Source organism: Ranitomeya imitator, chromosome 2, assembly GCF_032444005.1.
Source record: "Ranitomeya imitator isolate aRanImi1 chromosome 2, aRanImi1.pri, whole genome shotgun sequence".
Taxonomy (NCBI): Eukaryota; Metazoa; Chordata; class Amphibia; order Anura; family Dendrobatidae; genus Ranitomeya; species Ranitomeya imitator.
The window spans coordinates 547,260,700-547,275,203 of record NC_091283.1 but is presented as its reverse complement, the minus strand read 5'-3'; the positions used below and the strand labels follow the sequence as shown (position 1 = coordinate 547,275,203).

The window sequence follows — 14,504 nt, the reverse complement described above, 5'->3', positions numbered from 1 at the left end:
CCGTACCTCTGTCTGATATGGTTCCACCGATGCCGATCAGTTCCGTTGACAAGGCCACTGGAATCGGCTGCGGCTCGCACTGCGGTTCTCCCGACGCGGCCCTCGGTGGCGGCTCCGATCTCCAAAGCTTCACATCGGCTGGCTCCATACTCGGGATAGGCTGACTCGGCTCCTCCGCCCACGACCCCGAAAAGTCTGGGTCCTCCTCCGGTTGGCGGGGACAAGCCCGGATCACTTCTTCGCCGCTCAGGTACTCTTTGTTCGTCATCCCCTCTCCGGGATCGGCAATGGCACTCCCACGCGGCTCCTCCACTTCCTGGGGGTCGAGCTCCTTCTTGTCTTGGTTCCCGCCTTTGCAAATCAGGGGGCGGTTCTCCTCTGCTTCGGGGTAGGTCGTCCTCCCGCAACAGCAATCGGAGGGGGCGGTCAGCACTTCTGGCGCCACTTTGATAGTCTCCTCCCATGGCACGCCCTCCTTCTTTTCCTGCGCTCCTCGTGGCGCGGCAATGGTGGCAGTTTTGGCGGGAATCTTGCGTAAATAGCAATTCACAGTCCTTGCAATAAATCACAGTCCAACACGTTTTCAATCACAGTTCCAAGGCACACATGACCTGCTTCTCAGACTTAAGTAGGATCCTGTTCGTGACGCCAAGTTGGAGCGCCCCCAGACACAGGGCCACAAGTCACTCGGTACCGGTCCCTTCTTCTGTTCTGCGGTTGTCACGGTGGCTGGACCCGGTCGAGACCCTGCTAAGGGGCGTCCAATGAAAATGGTAGTACAGTCTGTCAGTAGTTCGTGACGCCACCTGTGGTGTTCAGTCAGGGCGACCGACGCTGCTGTGGGGTCCGCTGGGGTGATGAAATGGCAGCTGGATGGTATACCTTCCCACAGGTGAAGTATGTCCCCAGGGCTTCCCAGTAAGGTGGATGGTGATGGTGTAAGGTGCAGGCAATAACGAGGACACAGGGTTGCAGTCTCTTTACCTTTTACTGATGGCTTCAGTACACTCAGTCCAGAGTACGTTCAACCGGGCTATCAGAGACCGGCCGGTCTGATGGGCACATCCAGAGTTTCCCTCGCAGATGGAAATCGTTGCCTACCAATAGCGCCTGTGTGTTGTAGTCCTACCCTGCTGAGCATTTGGAATAGTCCTCACAACTGCTGTTCTCTTTTGTTCGTTCTCTACAGCTCTCTCTCTCTCATTCTTTGGTTCCAGATGTTGTTAGTTTCTATCGTCCCCCAGATAAAGTATGGCTAGGACGCCACCCGTTTGACGGGAAGGCTTGGAGGTCTTCCGGGACCCTAGAGACGCCCCTCTCCCAGTGTTGCCCCCTATGTCTTCGTAGGTGTAAAAGGTAGACAGCCAACCTATAATCAACTGTCCAGCGGAATTTGAAGTAAGGCCTGAAGTCAGTTACTCCTACGGTGATCCGGCCACCGACTACGCGCCTCAGTAAGATGTTGCCTTCTTCTCTCGGCACGACTCTTACTGGCTCTCCTTTGTGCTGATCTCGTTTACACTGTTCCACAATATTCTTCCCCTCTTGTCTCTTCCTTAGGATACCGCCGCAAGTCGTGCAGGCACGGTTCCGTTACGTTCTGTTCTGTCGCTAGGCACCTGCCAGGTTCCCACGCCTGACAGGGACCCCCCTGTGTCTTCTCCCCGCAACACCCCCTGCCACGGGATGTTGCCTGGTTCCAACCCAGTCAGCTTCTGACTAACTTCCTCCCCAGCCCCTAGTTTTACCAGTGTGAGGAGTGGCCCAATAAATAAAGCCTTTTGCTCCCCCTAGTGGCCGGAGTGTGAAGTGTAATGTGTTCTGGTGATACCTGGTCAGGAGAACTCTTTAGTGCCATCGGACGTACCGCTACTCGCCTTGGGGCCATACTGCAACGACCAGGTCTCTGGGGCGCTGCAATACTATACACAGGGGAGCATCGCACTGTCCATAGGGGAGATGGGACATATTGTGCATAGGGTATATGTGTGGGCCCATCACACTGTGCATAGGGGAACTGTGGGTGCATCACACTCTGTTTAGAGGAGCTGTAGGGGCATTACACTGTGCATAGGGGAGCTTTGTGCCCATCACACTATACACAGGGGAGCATTGCACTGTCCATAGGGGAGATGGGCACATACTGTGCATAAGGTAGATGTGGGCCCATCACACTGTGCATAGGGGAACTGTGGGTGCATCACACTCTGTATAGAGGAGCTGTAGGGGCATTACACTGTGCATAGGTGAGCTTTGTGCCCATCACACTATACACAGGGGAGCATCGCACTGTCCATAGGGGAGATGGGACATATTGTGCATAGGGTAGATGTGTGGGCCCATCACACTGTGCATAGGGGAACTGTGGGTGCATCACACTCTGTTTAGAGGAGCTGTATGGGCATTACACTGTGCATAGGGGAGCTTTGAGCCAATCACACTATACACAGGGGAGCATTGCACTGTCCATAGGGGAGATGGGCACATACTGTGCATAGGGTAGATGTGGGCCCATCACACTGTGCATAGGGGAACTGTGGGTGCATCACACTTTGTATAGAGGAGCTGTAGGGGCATTACACTGTGCATAGGTGAGCTTTGGGCCCATCATACTATACACAGGGGAGCATCAAACTGTCCATAGGGGAGATGGGCACATACTGTGCATAGGGTAGATGTGGGCCCATCACACTGTGCATAGGGGAACTGTGGGTGCATCACACTCTGTATAGAGGAGCTGTAGGGGCATTACACTGTGCATAGGTGAGCTTTGGGCCCATTGGTGTTCAAGGATGATCATAGATTGACTTTTCCTTTAAATTACACAAAAAATTGTTTAACCAGTCATCTTCCCATACAGGATTTATTGAATAAACTTGGTAATAAACACCCTGCTTCTCCATACAGGATACACAATTACATAGCTTATTTGTGAAATATCTTATAATACAGAAAATGTGGGCTTCTGTTAAAGATGCAGCCGTGAAGCAAACCAATAAACTCATTTAAATAGGACACGTGTGTAGAAAAAATAGATAACTCCGAGACAGACACGATGAGGTTTTCATTTGGTGGTGCATTGTCTTTGAACGCGAGGACGAACTTACAGACTAAGAGGTGAGGGGGGCAGTATACACTTTAAATGGCTACTGAACATGCACCCCTTGCACTAGCTGTAAGCTGCATTGCTGATGGCTGGTCTTTAACGGATGGAGCAGAACTGATTTTAGCATTTGCCTCAGCCACGTACGTGCTATCGGTGGCTATGGGTAATTTACTGTATTATCTTACCTCATCGCCGCAACACAGTGCATTACATGGCAAAATCAGCTCTGCTACATTAATGATGTTCATAGTGAGCAACATGCAGGGTCATAGCTAAGTTTGCTTTCACACAGCACAGATACATTTTGCTGCCCTACTTCTGTATCTAAATACCCTGGACAAGGGAAGTGCTTATTGGTACCACGCAAGACATCACCCTGGAAAAACACCCTGCCAACCCTCTTCTTTATCAGTCAGGATAAAAAGATTGTGTAAAATGTCTAGGGGCATCACTTATTTTCAATTAAAAGGCTCCTCCGATTATAAAAAGTAAGAATCGCGAAGGCCCGAGACGGGTGTTGACGCGATGTGATTTCTGCCCAGTGCTCTGAATGTCAAAGTGAAGAAATTCAATGAAGTGTGGGAAAACGGCGGGAGTAACTATGACTCTCTTAAGGTATAAAAAGTAAGAGTTGAAGGTCTAGAACAAGGGACTCCCACCAATGCCCTTAGGTATAAGTGCTTGGACCTCTCCAGCTCTGCATTTTCAGAAATCACAAGAAAGACGACATTGATTTCCTTGGTGTATCGGCACGTGCATGCTCAGTGTGCTTGAACCCTTGATTGGTGAAGTTCCCAACTCCTGGACCCCAAACCCTGCTTCCTTTAGCTATGTACATGATTTTGAAACAAAAGGAGATTTACTAAAACTAAATGATTTAAAAATGTCTAAAAAAAACATTTATATTAGAGTAAAATATATATGTACTATTTTTTAATAGGCTGATTTGTAGCCAGAAAGCAAGATCTTTACCAGACTAAACAGGGTAAAGATTTGCATAAATTTCTGTGGTATTTCTGACTTAATAAATTGTCAGGGTGCTGGGAATTGCCCCCGCTAAGCTAACTTTACTTTGCTGTCATTTTTCAAAAAGGGGAAAGTGGAGAAAATCACAAATTATTGCAGAAATATGCTATGCTTCCTAACCTGCGCCTGTTTTGTTCCACAAAAGTAACACAACAAGGTTTATACATTTCCTTCAATATGTGCCACTTTAGCCATTTTTTATTATTGTTTCCATGCATCTAAAATATAAAGATGAAGCTACTTTGCAAATAGTCTTCAAGAGAAATCTCCTGTTTTGTGTCTACAGCTCCTGTCTCCATGATTTCAGACTAAAACCTGAGGGGGTAGTTTGATCTGAATAATTTGTAGAACTCTGTTGGGCTCTTCCATTTTAGGCTGGCAGATAAAATAGTTGTGTTCTTTTAGGGCAGGGGTAAAATGGATGAGTACACCTGTCCCTACCTCCAGGATAAGCATTGGCCAAAATACCAATAACCAGTTACAGGTGAAAGGCTTGCACAGGTTTAGGCATAGAGGCAAATGATCAGCTACATTTAGCCATACACTCATTTTTTTCAAACAATGACCAGGGGCTTAACTATAGGGTGAGAGCCGGAGTTGTAGTAGCACCCACCCTGGAGCTTATAGGGGCACAAATCATTTTCGAAAACAAACAAATCCGACAAAAAAGGGTGGAGATTTTGCACTGGGGCCATTGCCAAAGAAGGCTAAAAAAAGTCAAACCCAATAAATCACTTTTCTGGAATATTGTCTGATGTCGGTCATTGTTAATCATTCGCATAATTTCCCATTGACCTTTAATATAATATATATATTTTTTTTTTCATATGTGAAGCTGTCCATACATATGAGTATATATGGACAGCTTAGCACATGACCACAGGATCAGACAACACAGTTCTTGTTTGTGGTGTAGAACTGTTGAGACACTTCAGTTGCATGGGAGCTGTATACGTTAAGGAGAACATTTTTTTTAAGTCAAGACTATTTGCTATTCTTTTTAATGCACTGGAACAATAAAAAGTCTTAAAACACCCTATGGTTGGCTTTGAAGGCCAGTCATTCGATGAGTTACATACTTGAAAATCTTGTACGTGACTATGGGCACATTTAAAGAAACAGGAAAGCGTCATTTGAAGAATGTATATGAACCATTTGCATAGTAAGTGTGCAGCACGTCATTTTCCCCTTATCTTCAAATTTCCATACTTCCTCTCCATATTCTTCTGGTACTGCCTACTTCTATCTCTTCCCAGTAACAAGCACCAGCTTTTGCCCACTGTAAGTAACACTTTTTACCTGAGCGGATGCTCTTCCTTTATTTCTGATCTAATATTCTTCGATATATTCTTAAGTGGAGGGGCTTAGCAGCCAAGTTACACAAGTACACCCTTAAAGTCAATTACAAAAACAAAGACAAATGTACAAGGGGAAAGGACAATTTAAAAAAATATCATGCGAAGTAACAACGTAATATCTTGTGTTGCCATTTTGGTGGAGATCAGACTATTAGTCTTTGAGTGTCAGCCATGCCTAAAAGTTCTTATCTTATTATTAGGGGCTCCATCTTTAGAACCAAAACTGGCCCATTATATGATGGTACATGGTCCACAGTCACGTACGCCTTGATGCATTCTGTGGTTGGGCAGAGAACAATATAGAGTGATATTTGATTTAGACAGCAATATCTTCCAAGTTTTTTTTTGTAGGTCTTGTGCAACTCATTTGCAATGCGTTTGGTCCACCACATATCAAGTCCACATCTAAAGGGTTCATATATAGATATATTCTTATAGTGTAATCCAAAGTCCTTGTAGGTGTCAAATATAACAAAAGACAAGACAATGTAGACCAAGTTCCTCATTCACAAGCTTTCGACAGCGGTGACAGACGCAGGAGTGGAGGAGCGTGAGGTGGCATTGGATGACCGTTCCACAGCGGGACTAAGCAAAATGGGGTCTGAGGGTTTGGGTACTAAGGAGCGGATAGGAGTTAGTGGCTTGGAAGGGCCATGTAGTGTCTGCCCACAGATACGATGATGCTTTTCCCAGTCTTTGTGCTGGCAGAATGATCCGCAGTAGCGAGCAATGTTACACCCGCTGCATGTCTCGCTAGCCTTACGACCACAGTTCCAACAGCTCTGCATAAAAGAAAAAAATGATTGTAAGATTATCAAATTACAAAGATTAGGATAAATAGGAGGGCACTCAACTTAGGTATTAATCCATCCTCCTCACTATTCAGCTGTATCATACATCAAGTAGATCAATCATATAATCAGTTTATATAAAGGAGGGATCATAATTGCAGTGCGAGCAATCGAGAGACTGGTCTTTGGGACAGTATTTCCAACAATTGCAGAGAAAAAACTATGTTAGATTTTATTCTTCATATTGACACACTAAAATCCGATTTTTTTCATAACTTCCCCTCCCCTTCCTATAAACATAGATGATCAAGTCTATAGGTAAGAACAAGGTAAATTAGTATGATTACATCTCTGTCAGGAAATATGGAAGCATTTCAGCTTTTACACACTACTACAGATCCACCACATTACAACACTGTACTGTATAGCGCAATGTGGTATCCTGATACCCATTCTACTGCTGCTGAATGAGGCAGTTGTCGTGTGGCAGTAGATTTGTTCCAGTGTGTCAGAATTAGTTTGGGCACAGTGACTTAGGAGATGTAATACATTGCATTGTATACCAACGATTCATAAATGTGCTTGGCTGCCATCTACTGGCCAATGTGTGTATATGAAAGCTTAGTGAATATTCTCACAAGCTGCCATAGAAACAGCAGGAAGGAGCCTCCCAGCTCAGGGCTCCACACTTCCTGAGGTAACTTACAGTTCTGGGCGGTTCAAGCTGCCTGAGGAAGCAGACACTACTGTTCCCAGCATAGTTTCCAAGCTGGGAGCACATCTTTCTGCACATAATCTCCTCTACAAAAGAGTGAAGCCTCATCCAGTCAGGAGAGATAACGCTGCCCATGTGCTCTCCAGCAATCTGGTTTTCCTGTTTGCTTCTAGCCAGGACCAGATCCACATGGCTGCCACGCCACCAACTTTGCTTCACCTACCCCATGCGAAAGGGAACGGTAGGCTCAAAACTGTGAGTACTTCCACACTTTAGTGTGTTTCCACACTAAGGTCCCTCCATCAGTGTAATGTTTCTTGGACTGCGCATAGCATTTCCTATAATAGGAAGAGAACTCTGCTCCAGCCTCCCTGAGAGGCCATAACCTTGCTTGTCTTATGAGGAGAGAACCATTACTTTCATATGCACAATATACTGTGAACTTTACCTTTAAGAGAGAGACGGTACCCTGTTACCTCTTTCAGTAAAATTGTTATGTTTACTTGCGTGTCTGGCTGCTTGAGATTGCACAAACACCACGGGCGCTCCAAAACCTGCACCCAGACACTACTGCTACAGGTGTGCCTCCGGGGGGTCCTATACCATCCACAAGTACCACCTCCTGCTATTGACAATTGTCGTGGACACGAGGGAAATGTTGAGAGGTCCAGTGAACCACTTCAGCTACCGTGACATCATTATCTGCTGCCAGCGGGGCTACATGCCCCAGCTAACCCTTCTACCACATCTGGCACCTCCCCAGTGCCCCACCATAATTTTTGGTGTCACAAACAAGATTCATCTGTGTGCCTATATCAGAGACTCTGTCCGATTATGAGCAGTCACCTCAGCATCTACATCATGAGTGAACCCAGCGACAACAGCCAAGCTGGTGCTAACCGCCTTTCCGTGCCGAACGTGTGCAACATACCGTTCTCTGTCCCATTTTATCCTGGGGCACCCTGGTTGCCACGCTACAAGGGGGAGCCACACACCTTCAGGAACTTCTGTGACAATTTGCTGGCTCTCTTTCTGTTTTACCCCCTCTCTCCAGTCCAGCAAGAGCAGATCCTGTTGGGTCATCTTGAGGGTGCTGCTTCCAGGGAAGTTTGATCCTGGCCCCATCAGAGAAAAGAACACCTGAGCATATCCTTGCAAAACTGAAGGATAACTTTGAAGTTACATCCTTCTCTGAGGTCAAGATGAAATTCTTTGCAAGATGACAACAGGTGAGACCCTACGGTACTATGTTCTATCCCTCCAAGAGGCTTTCTCTGCTGTTCTACAGGTTGACCCCCTGTGAAATTGTGGACTGACAAAATCCTGATAGACCGCTTCATAGAGGGGGCAGGTTCTGAACGGTCGCAGAGCCTACTCCGCAAGCTTGCTAAACAACATCCCAGCTTCACCTTTGCAGACTTCAAGGCCCTAGCCATCCGTGTCCATGGCAATGAATATACACAGGAAAACTCTGTCACACATGCTTCTCTAGCTGGGTCTATTCCTGCTACCCCGCCAGGTACCATGCAAGCTACACAGACTCCCGCTGTGCACTCCAAGGCATCCCTTGAATCCCGTGTAGATAACATTGCCAGAGGATTCGAGCAAGTCTCCCAGCAGATCAAAAACCTGATTATATATAATATAATATATAATATATATATATATATATATATAATATAAAACCTGATACCCACCTTCACGCTCCAGGGAGCAAACCCAGGACAGTACTGTCTCCCAGGAGCCTCCACCCAGAAGTCTACCTCCAAAGCTGCTCGCTGTAAGGGTGGTTTCACATTAGCAAAATGTTGCATTCGGCGGGTACGTCAAAACGACGCACGGGGATACATCCGCATACAAAGCATGTCCCTGCGTACCCAATGTTAAATATAGGTACGCAACATGCACGCGGATCTATGCGGCTCTTACACAAACGCTAATGTGAAACCAGCCTTCGAGACCTTTGTGTCAGCACTGCCACAGATATAGACACACCAAGGCCCAGCGCCGATCCGAGAGCAGTCAGGGACTCTTCAATTCATGTTAAGGGGTAGACATCCTTGTGCATGTTGTTCAATTTGTGGTAATCCACGCAGAAACAGATGTAGCTTTTTTTTTTTCCACAAGGAACAGCGGTGCACCCCAAGGGCTTTGACTTTCATGTATGACATCGGCCTCTTTCATACCCAGATAAATCTGGGCCACAGAATAAAATGTAAGATTTAATCTTCACTACAGTTTGAGGCGCTGTTTTTTGATTTATCTGGATATGGAACACACTCTGGGATGGACTCCCTGGTTTTGACGTGCGCCTCTCGGTCTTGAAAGACTTGGACGATTAAGGGTGCGGTTTAACACCTTTTTTTGTTTGGACATCAGCCTCTTTTATGTCTTAAAGCATTTTCCGGCAACCCACTTCAGATACCATGACATCATTATCTGCTGCCAGTGGCACTACGTGCCCCAGCTGGCCCTTCTGCAACATCTGACGCCTCCTCAGTGGCCCACCACACCAAGTAGCGCTCCATTATATGAATGTGATGTCAAATCATTGTTTAACAGGTGACGATTTTTCATTGTTTTGGACAAGCTACATAACTAGCGCTTGGCCATGTTTATGCAGAAATAGTGCTCAAATCTGCAGCAAAAGCTGAATAATACAATAGAATCTAAATGAAAAAAAATAGCAAAAAGGTGCATGTGTTATAAATGTCTAATAGGCGACAATACTAACAGACCCCCAACAGACTTGTTTGACTTTTCCCAAGCATGAATCTAACATGTGATGCTATAAAAAGGCTGATGAATCGGAGAGTACAGGCATGATGAGACCCCGAGGATCTCTGCAGCTGATGGACTCCATTTCATACCTCGGTTGACTCCTCCTGCTCATTTACTACGAGGAATGCGTCTTCAGCTGCCCTCCTCTTGGCATCGGCAATAGTCTGATCCATCCTGGCCCTCTCCAAAGCGATTGTCTCACACGCTTTCTTTTCGGCCTCAGTTACCGCCTTTTGTACCTCAGACATGGCCTGTCGCTTCACCTCATTAACCGCTTCTTCTGTGTAGGGAGGAGGGAGGTTAATGTTGATGGTCGAATTTACTGTATTAACATTTTAAATGGTAAAAATTAATTAAAAAAAAAATCAAAAATATATATAAATATTTCATCCTAAAATAAAAAAAAATATATATTTTTAAAACACAGTATATAAGGCCATGTGAAATACCTGCTTTCCTCCAGATTTCTTCAGTGACATAATTCCCTCCAATTCGGCTTCCAAAGTCCCTCTGAGAGTCTGCAAGAAAGAATACATGTTAGGTTTTTGGGGAATCCCACCAGGATGTCCCTGATGTTTGGCAAAGCTTTATAAAGTAGTAGGTTGAGTTCCCATGAACATCGGAATGGCTGCCTCCTAACATGTACCTAACATGTGGATGGTTGCCTTTGCTATTGGAAGGTACGGTAATATAGTATATTACTAACAAAACTCTACACCCAGAAAAGTTTGTTCGGACTTATTTTCTTACCACTGGTGCCCGAGTCAGTTGATGTTGGACTGAACTGTCTGCTTAAGTGTTCACTTCCTTTCCTAAGCTCAGAGGACTCGCTGTAACGCCTCTTCCAGTAATTCAGCTCATCCCTGTCCACCTCCTGACACCGGCGCAGCACTGCCATAGAGCGTTTCGTCTTTTCCACCATCTCCATGATGCAATTCAAGGCCTATTCAAAAATCACACAAGTAAAACTTGTAATTTGCCTTCTAAAACACAAGATGGCGACATATGTATTTTATATTGTCAATTAACGTTGCAGTGCATGTATTATTAGGTCACTTGTTTATACAGCACCATCATATTCTGAGCTCTTTACAGACATCATTATCACTGTCCCCACTGGGGCTCACAATCTAAATTCCCTATCAGTATGTCTATGGGAGGAAACCGAAGTACCCATCTACGGGGAGAACATATAAAGTTCTTGCAGATGTTGTCATTGGTGAGATTTGAACTCTGAATGAAAATATTAATTACATGGTTAAAGGGAACCTGTCACCCCCTCCAGCCGTTAGAAACTAAAAGAGCCACCTTGTGCAGCAGTAATGCTGCATTCTGACAAAGTGGCTCTTTTAGTTATTGGTGCAGTCAAAGCAGAAATAAAGCGTTTTATAATTTCGCAAAAATACCTGTCTTTACCCCTGGAGGCAGGTCTTAACCCCCTGCTGCACACGCCACATTGCCGTCACTCAAGGCTTCTTCAGCGCCGGGCACCGCCCCCTCCGCGCTGTTTTCAAATCAAATCCGGCGCCTGCGCTGTTTTGTTCTGCCTGGGGCAGGCGCAGTGAGCGCTGCCCGTCTGACCTCAGATGCAGTCTCGCAGACTGCGCCTGTGCGGCCACCAAGCTTGTGAATCCCAGCCCCGCACTGTGCATAATGCATAACACACTGCGGGGCTGGCATTCACAAGCTGGGTGGCCGCACAGGCGCAGTCTGCGAGACTGCATATGAGGACAGACGGGCAGCGCTCACTGCGCCTGCCCCTGGCAGAACAAAACAGCGCAGGCGCCGGATTTGATTTGAAAACAGCGCGGAGGGGGCGGCGCCCGGCGCCGAAGAAGCCTTGAGTGACGGCAGTGTGGCGTGTGCAGCAGGGGGGTTAAGACCTGCCTCCAGGGCTAAAGACAGGTATTTTGGCGAATTTATAAAACGCTTTATTTTGGCTTTAACTGCACCAATAACTAAAAGAGCCACCTTGTCAGAATGCAGCATTACTGCTGCACAAGGTGGCTCTTTTAGTTTCTAACGGCTGGAGGGGGGTGACAGAGTCCCTTTAACCCAAGTGTTTCCTAATCACAAATTACTTGAAACAAATTTACATCTAGTTAAAGGGAACCTGTCATGAGATTCATGCTGCGCAAACCATAGGCAGTATGAATCACACACATCCTAGCTGCACAATTGCAGTCAGGTATATTTTCAGCTGAAATGCCAGAGCGTTTTAAAGAAGGTATACTCAGAAGATCCAAATGGGGGCCATCGCTGGAGACTAGAACTGTCCTGCTTCACTCTTGGCCGGCTTTTCCCAGCGCTGCTGCAGGCGATTAAGATTGAGAGGCGCTGGGAGAAGCCGGACAAAGTGTTTCAGTGAAAAACATACCTGGCTGCAATCTAATTCATGCTGCCTGTGGTTTAGGCAGACTCCCTTTACTGCATGCATAATTCATTCTGCTATTCAATGCACAAATAATACTGCAGTAGTGTGTTCAAATATAACTAGTGCCCACATACACCCAATTATGCCCACACCATACTATTCAGTGTACAAATACAAAATAGTGATGGGGTCTAGGACAGTGAAGGTTTGCACTCTCCAGTTGCTTCAAGGTATCATGGGCCTGAGCAAATCGTTCCGGTATATACATTTTCACCTTATGAAGTTACCAAATGAGGCCAAGGGAACTTAAGTCAGATAATTGCATAAATAGCAATTTCCTAATGCTAATCAATTTCACTCTTACTAGCTGAAGCACATATTTAACAAAAGAAATGCAAGATTGCCTTCCCAAATTGTTCTTAGTAGCCTTACGTGATCCAAATGTTTCCATTCCTCTGCCCATTCTCTCTCCGTCAGCCGGTGATCTACAAGTTCTTCTTGGTAACCATTGGTTACGCCACCATTGATACCTACAGATCGAGAAATAAGGTTGAATGGTTGAATTATAAATAGGTGCAGCGGGGTGCAAATGTTAGTCCACCTCCACGTGGTGCACCCTGGGTAATGCTAAAGGACTAACAATCTTGACGACAATCAAACTACATCTAGATCTCCTGGTCAATATATTTTACATCATATTTGATTTAATTCTTATATGATGTTAAAATATATGTTCATACGATTAAATAAATAATAGGTGCAGCAATCAGACCATGTTACAGAGAAGAACACATATTTAAGGGGAACCTGTCACCCCCAAAATCGAAGATGAGCTAAGCCCACCAGCATCAGGGGCTTACCTACAGCATTCTGGAATGCTGTAGAGAAGCCCCCAATGTATCCTGAAAGATGAGAAAAAGAGGTTAGATTATACTCACCCAGGGGCGGTCCCGCTGCGGTCCGGTCCGAAGGGTGTCACAATCCGGTCCGGGGCCTCCCATCTTCTTACAATGACGTCCTCTTCTTGCATTCACGCTGCGGCCCCGGCACAGGCGTTCTTTGAGGGCAGAGCAAAGTACTGCAGTGCGCAGGGGCCGGGAAAGGTCAGAAAGGCCCGGCACCTGCACACTGCAGTACTTTGCTCTGCCCTCAACAGGGCAAACTACGCCTGCGCCGGAGCTGCAGAGTGAAGACCAGAAGAAGACGTCATCGTACGATGGGAGGCCCCGGACCGCGACGCCCATCGTACCGGGACCGCCCCTGGGTGAGTATAATCTAACCTCTTTTTCTCATCTTTTAGGATACATCGGGGGCTTATCTACAGCATTCCAGAATGCTGTAGATAAGCCCCTGATGCTGGTGGGCTTAGCTCACCTTCAATTTTGGGGGTGACAGGTTCTCTTTAAGAAAGAAGCATTTTGCTTACCTCCTGTGACAGTGTGGTGGCGCTCCCTTCCATCTCTGCACTCCACAATCTTGCCCAGAGGTTCCCTGTACAACTGTGATCCAGGTATATCATCCAGCGTGTAGTGCTGCAGGGGTGGAGGGGTGGGGTGAAACTGGCTGGAATTGTTCAAGAGGGGCAAAGACAGAGCTGGGCTGTGTCGGGGGGCTGGGCTGATGGTGCACACCCTCTTAATTGTTGGCTCTTGGGGTAAAGGCTCTCTTTCAAAGCAATTATCTTCTCTCCTGCAAATGAGAAAATGGTTTGATTTGTAATATTTATGAGATAAAGCCTCACACATGTCGTGCACTAATCCCGTACCTCTCTGGGCTATGTCTCTTTCCGTTCCCATTGACTTCCATAAGCAGCTCAGAGGAGTCAGATGGAGAAGAAGTGTTGGTATTGAGGAGGATGTGTTCATGTTGCGCCAAGTACTGTGAGGGAGTTTGCTTGGCAGCACGAGCGCAGTGCAGCAGCTCCCTCTGGAGAAGTGGCAAGTTGGCCTGAAAGTAAAAATCAGCATCCAGATTACATTTAACCCCGTAAGTAAATTGTCAGCCAGTATAGATCAGTGAATGCAGCTAGAATTTTCACCTTGAGGAAAGGGATGACAAATGGTCGTAGAGGGAAGTTGGTGGCCTCCTGGAGTTTGCAGTGAAATTCTTCTATGGTTATAGTGGAATTCTGTAGAACATAAGAGGTTAAAATGACCACACAGGGCAATGAGACTACTGGAATAGATTTCAGATCAGTCCTAAGGCCTGTAATGGATCTTGTAATGGATCTCAATGGATTTATATTAGCTATTAATTCCCCCACAGCGGTTTTCATGCTTATTTCTTAGTTTCTACATTATTTCTAACAGACTGACCATTACAATATGCTTAACATTACTGGATTTGCATATTA

General features: G+C 46.0%; 1 protein-coding gene across 6 annotated transcripts in view; it reads right to left on the bottom strand.

Moving 5' to 3' along the window:
* Positions 1 to 2,844: 2,844 nt before the first annotated feature.
* CBFA2T2 (CBFA2/RUNX1 partner transcriptional co-repressor 2) overlaps positions 2,845 to 14,504 on the bottom strand; it is a 59,655-nt gene continuing 47,995 nt past the window's right edge. For 3 of the 6 annotated variants that reach the window (XM_069751949.1, XM_069751954.1, XM_069751953.1), the window contains 8 exons: positions 14,190 to 14,279; positions 13,917 to 14,098; positions 13,578 to 13,840; positions 12,584 to 12,681; positions 10,528 to 10,720; positions 10,227 to 10,295; positions 9,867 to 10,057; positions 2,845 to 6,272 (listed from right to left, as the gene is read on the bottom strand). In XM_069751949.1, the coding sequence (XP_069608050.1) occupies positions 5,997 to 6,272; positions 9,867 to 10,057; positions 10,227 to 10,295; positions 10,528 to 10,720; positions 12,584 to 12,681; positions 13,578 to 13,840; positions 13,917 to 14,098; positions 14,190 to 14,279 (1,362 nt within the window). In that variant the 3' untranslated portion in view covers positions 2,845 to 5,996. Of the gene's footprint in view, positions 6,273 to 9,866; positions 10,100 to 10,226; positions 10,296 to 10,527; positions 10,721 to 12,583; positions 12,682 to 13,577; positions 13,841 to 13,916; positions 14,099 to 14,189; positions 14,280 to 14,504 lie in introns of all 6 variants that reach the window. The other 3 variants (XM_069751948.1, XM_069751951.1, XM_069751950.1) reach the window with 1 other exon arrangement.